This window comes from Leuciscus leuciscus (genome assembly GCF_965113295.1).
Source record: "Leuciscus leuciscus genome assembly, chromosome: 24".
Taxonomy (NCBI): domain Eukaryota; kingdom Metazoa; phylum Chordata; class Actinopteri; order Cypriniformes; family Leuciscidae; genus Leuciscus; species Leuciscus leuciscus.
In genome coordinates this window covers 26,747,213-26,753,212 of record NC_138723.1, presented here as the reverse complement: position 1 = coordinate 26,753,212, position 6,000 = coordinate 26,747,213, and the positions used below count along the sequence as shown (strand labels likewise).

At 39.3% G+C, this 6,000-nt stretch overlaps 1 protein-coding gene and 1 long non-coding RNA gene across 5 annotated transcripts in view; one reads left to right on the top strand and one right to left on the bottom strand.

The window, feature by feature from the left end:
- LOC309488705 overlaps nucleotides 1–6,000 on the bottom strand; it is a 169,050-nt gene that overhangs the window by 9,986 nt on the left and 153,064 nt on the right. The gene's annotated exons all lie outside the window — the stretch shown is intronic.
- The window catches only part of ssbp2b (single stranded DNA binding protein 2b), a 79,859-nt gene that overhangs the window by 48,419 nt on the left and 25,440 nt on the right, over nucleotides 1–6,000 (top strand). For all 4 annotated transcript variants that reach the window (XM_082157024.1, XM_082157027.1, XM_082157025.1 and 1 more), the window contains one exon: nucleotides 1,931–2,020. In XM_082157024.1, coding sequence (XP_082013150.1) covers nucleotides 1,931–2,020 — 90 coding nt within the window. The remainder of the gene's footprint in view (nucleotides 1–1,930; nucleotides 2,021–6,000) is intronic.

The window sequence follows — 6,000 nt, the reverse complement described above, 5'->3', positions numbered from 1 at the left end:
TCTTGTCTCGAAAGTGCTGTGGCTATTTTCACTGTATAGCCGTCTAGCATTAGAAAACACTCCTTCCGAGTCGTGTACATCTCCACCTTCAATTTGCTAGCAACTTCTTTGTTATTACTGGGCGGATGTGAGTGCATTTCCCCTGCTCATTTCCCTGTGTGCCAGGGGTAATCAAGACTGTTGTGTCTAAGTGTCTCTCTCTCTCTCTCTTTCTCTCCGACTGCATGTCAGTAATGCTCCGCACACACAAGTCATTGCAGCACAGCCCGCCTTGGCTCTGTCTCCATGCCAGTGCGCCAATCCTGCCCGGAGCTGTGGCTCTTACAAGTCCTCTTGTGCTAGATAAAACATTCAATCCCAGTCAGTTTGTCACTTGACGGCTGTTGTCAGATGTCAAAACAAAGATTTTCGTCATTACTTAACACACAGAGTCATCATGTACAGTATTAACTGTAACTAACAGTTAACTTAACTACATTTTTCTGTAGTGCGACTGCATCTACTGAGTGTTTTCAACACAATGCAGCTTTTCCAGTAACTACTTCTCCCAATGGGAAGCGACGGAGCATGACAAAACTTTTTTTGTCACATTGTGTTGTGATGAACTTGTTTAAAAACATCGTTCTTCTGTTTTGTAGCAAAATATTTAGTAAAATACAGCTGCTAGATGAGGGTGTTTTAACAGACTTGTTTATCACATTTAGCATATTTATAAGTTTATATATAAATACATAGTATTTCTATAATAATATGATTTTATTCATAGTTTTTTTGCATCTGAAGTCTTCATATATAATATTGAATTATTTATATCAAAGGGATTTGAGTAGTTTAGTTCATTAATTTACAGTATAAAGCACATTTTAAAACAACAGATGTTGAAACCAAAGTGTTGTACAAGAAATATAAAACATAAATAAATTTGATTTGTATAATAATATTTAAATAATGTTCATAAATTGCATACAAACATTATTGCTATCACATTTAATTTAATTAATAACAATAATAAAATATATAATTATATGTTATATTATTTATTTCTATATTTTTATATTATATTATATATATTTATATTAATATTGGTTATATATATATATATAATTATGTATTATGAATTGTCATATATGCACATTTGTTTACATATTTTATTAATGATAATATTTATTATTACTTTTAATATAATTATTAATAATAATAAAATGAATAATTATATATTATTTATTTCTATATTATTATTAATTCAATTTATTTTGATTATATATAGTGTATATAAGTATTTATTATGTATCATTATATATACATACATATTTGTTTGCATATTTTATTAATACTATTTTATTATAATAATAACAACATTTATTTATTTTATTAATTTGAAAATATGAGGAATGAATTGGGTTGCAGCCTCAGAGTTTCGACATCACCAGAGGGAGACGTAAGGTCAACGGGCCGGCCCGTCAGCCATCCACCTCTGCCTGTTCTGTTCTAGCGTTGAGTGTGTGGTTAACGGAGTCTAGCACAGGAACCTAAACGGCTCCCTCATTAGCTCCCTGCATGGGGTCTGGGGCCGCCCGTGGCTCTCTGCAGCCTCAGACAGAGTAATCCTGTCTCATTTCATGTCTTTCTGGCCTGCCATCTGACCTCTACCAACCCTGCCTGCTTTCTTTTATTTTTTCGGAGGCAGCTGAATGCATTTTCAGACAGAAAGCCAGTTCTTCTGGTGGTTAGCAGCTGTTGACAGTATCCATGTGTCTGTCTAAGAGATGTAGATTTTGGCTTCCAGGGAGTGTTTGTTTATGGGTGTGTGTGTGTGTTTGTCCTTGAGTGGTGAATGACCATCACAGTGCAGTGTTACTAGCTGCTAGCTGTATGTGTGTGTGTTAGAGGTGCTGTTTAACTGGAATTGTGTGTGTATTTGTGATTGCAGAGTGCAGCGGCAGCTCCGAGTCCTGTCCTTGGAAACATGCCCCCAGGAGAGGGTATGCCAGTCGGCCCCGTTCCTCCGGGCTTCTTTCAGGTACACACATACATATACATGCATATGCTGCATAGCTATGGAGAGCTATGATCCCGGCATTCCTAACTGCCATATATCGGAAGAAAAAAAAAAAAAAAAAAAAAAAAATGTTATATATATACACATATATAATATACTAGCAGACTGCTTACTTCATACTAGGGCTGTGCATTTACATAAATTTCATGATAATTTCGATTTAATTTCATTCTATATCAATTAATATTTTCTTGCTAACCATCGAGATTTGGACATTTAATGGCTTTTCTGAGGTAAATGTAATGTTACGTGGCATTGTTTACAAGCTGTTTTATTGACGTCTTTCCACAGTTGAAACACTAATTGAGGAATTTAATGATATGATTTCATGTTTATTTCATGCTATACAGTAACTAGTAAAAAAAGAGGTTCACTTGCGCTTGAACTGAGGCGCTACAGCGATCTGTCACGCCACATTAAAGAGCGCCAAAACCCCATTTATTGTCTGAATTTCGTTGTAATATTTTGTCCTAAAATGTATAGAATTTGAAAGCTGAGACTTTGTTTCATATCAAAAGTAACAAAGCACAAAGCTCATTTTGATTTATTGGATGGGAGGCGCTACAAATAATGCTTAGTGAAGTTTGTTTGTGTATCTACTGAAAACAGCATAGACTAAAAGATATATTCTTATATTTAAGAGTCATTACTGGTTCATCAAAATGAAAATCGATTAAAATCAAGAAATACTGTGCCGTAATGTATATTGTTTGCTATGGATGGTCAAGTTGAGTACATTGCATTGTGGAAATAGTATTCCTTGAGGTGTTTTGTGGTTTTATACTGCAAAGTTGCATACTTCATGCTCAGAGATTCATAGACATAATGCAAATCTAGTATGTGTCACGAACTGTCAGTTTAGTTTAAATTCTCATGGACTTTTAGTTTGCTTATCTTTATTTCCTGCTGTCTTTGTTCACGTTTCCCGCCACTTGTTTGTTACCATGGATATTCATTTAATATTCACAGCTGTTCTTATTTGAGTTTGTTATCAGTGTATACTTGAGTGACTTTGTTTCCTCAGTTCTTTGTCGGTTGTTGTTTGTGTTTAGAGCACACTGTTGCACATGCTGGATTATTCAGAGTTTATTTTATCATTAAATTACCTAGTATTTGGAACCTTTCTGACTCTTCATCATCTTTGGACCTTCATCTATGTAACAAAACAAAGACCAAGAAAAAATGGACTATGTAGCAAAGTTTACTGCTGTAACCCAGAAGGGCCACGATTTCATAGATTATACTGAACAGTTCTGTTGTCTCGCCGTCAGCGCGCCCTTTGTCGATTAGACCATGATATCGTTGTTTTGGATCAGGGCCAACTACCACCAGCCAGTAGACCTCCCAGACACCTAGGCACTAGACTGGAGGAAGGCCATCATCCGGTGTCTGGAGAGTCTCTACCCCCAATCCAGACTACACCCAGAGTCCAACCTACCACCACCCTCGACCTCGGAGACTTCACGAGAGCCCTCCGGAGACAGAGAGTGACAGCCCGCCGGGATGAGTGAGCCAGAGCCCGAAGAGGAAGGGACAACGCCAACCATCGCCCCAGAGCCGGTGCCCCAGAGAGTGTCTGACCAGGGGTGTGAGCCAACGAGGACTGCCTGATGGACTTGGACACGGAGATACTGCCTCCCACCCTATCCCACCCAGAATTATCTGTCTGTTCTGAATCATCACTGTTTTAAGACAGCACTGATACTGTTTCGTTTACCTGTTGAGAATTGGATTTACCGTTATTGTTCATGTCAAGCTTACCTCTGTTACCTTCACCGCAAAGCTCAGCCAGTCCTCCAGCCCTGCCTCTGTTGGATGCATGCAGCTCTTCGCCTTCCCCAGGAAAGCCTTGCTGCGACGTGAAGCCTCTGGTCGTACAACCACCAGCCTCACCCAAGCAAGAGGATTCTGTGGCTCAGCCTCTGATCCCTTCGCTCTGCCTCGGCCCGTCAACCTGTCGGCTCCGCCTTGGCTCCTCCCACCTTCGGCTCTACCAGATACCCTTGACCTTGCGGCTCCACTGGGTTCCCTCGTCCCACCGGCTCCTCCTTGGTCAGTTGTCGCTTTACTTCCACCACAAACTTGAGAGTCTTTCGCTGCGCTTAGTCCCTCCACCCCTACCGCTACAGCGGGTTCCTCCTGCCCGCTGTCCTCTGGCACTCTGGCTCCTCGTCGCTGCAACTCCGCCTTGATCTCCAGTGCCAGTGGTGTTGCTCAATACCATTGGCTTTTCAACTGAGCCCTGGGATCCATCGGCTCATCCCCGTTGGTTGTCACCCGGATTTTGGCGGTCCCCTTTACACCGTGGCTCCTCCCGCCATCGACTCCATTGTGGGCTGTCGTCCCAACTGCGCAATGGGTCTCGGTAACTGGGCAACTACATCATCGCCTCCAGGGTCTCGTCCGTTTCCTTTCACCAGCCCTTTGCCACCTCCTATCACTACCTTGTCCACCTTCTTTCTCCCACCATTCCTCCCTCACCTCTATCAGTTACCACAGATGGAGCTGGATCATTTCCATAATGACAAATGCAATTTACCAAGAGCAGCGCAAATTAGCGTCTGGTTTAAGACATGCTTTTTTGGGGTGTTAAATAATGGTGCAAATACCAGTATATTGACTAGCGCAAACCTTAGTAAATCACCTGGCATGGTTCATTTAAATACTTTCCTCCCATACATTTTGCATCTGAAAGTGAAACTCCAACAAATGAATATGCAATAAGGTCAGCCGCAAAAATAACTGTCTCCACACTTAATTTTTCACTGTGTGAAACCCCCAAAAGATGTTAGTAAACCTGGCCCTTGGTGTATTTGGTTAGTTGACATGATTTTAACGATTTTAACATTTCTGTATCATTCTTTTGTATCATTTGTATCAAATTATTGTATAATTATTATATGTACATTAATAAAACGTAATATTAATGTTGGACAATGTTAGTGAACTTCAAAATTTTTTAAAAACTTAAAATAAATAAATGTTGACCACTCACAGAATCTAAAATATACACTTTCCATAATTACTAAAAATAACAATAATATAAATTTTCTTTCAAAACTTAATTTCAACATTTTGGTTATTTTAAATTTTAAATTAATATGTAATGGAAAATGTGTATTTTAGGTTCTGTATATTGAAAATGTATATTTTAGGTTTCTGTATATTTTAGGGCATTACAAAGAGCATAAAACCATTTCATCTACCCATTTGTACATTAAAGTAGTTTTCCTAAAGCTCATACAATCATAAATATGAGCTATATGAGCTTGAAAGGTTTTTTTTTGGTAGTTTGCATGCGAGTCAAATTGCACACACTCAGAGTGATAATTTGCGTGTACATTTATATATTCCTTTTATCAACTCTCTTGTATTTTAGGACGAATGTGTATTTGAATCCTCTTAATTCTGTCTCCGTGAGCCATAAGAAAACACACATGTGGCTTAGTTCTTGAAGGCTGAATGGTTCATTCTGAACAAATGTTCTTTTGTTCATTCTTACGTATGATTGTGAAGTCCGCTTCAGAGAAAATTGGTGTGGCCTGGTGTGGTGATCTATGGAAAAAAACTGAGATGTGCTTTTCTGCCGTTCACATTTAGGTGAGTGTGGAACGCTTAGTAAAGTGTGGAATGCTTTGTTCATTTTGATTTGGTGTGCTTATGGCCTTGAATCACCTGTTTGATGGAAAGATGGGCAGATGTGATGTAACGCTTTGACCCAGATGCACCGAACACTCATTACTGAAGGAAAACGGAAACTTCCTCCAGGGGCTGTGTTTACCGCCACAGTTTGTGTAACTCAACACCTGTGTTGACATATGAGGTTTCGCTTTAGACGAAGAGTTCTTAAATCAGTCCCGTCAGCTTAAGGAGCGCTTATAAATCAGCCGTCTTTGTGCGTAACGTCCCCGTCCTAAGGAGATGTAGTATTTGACACCCAG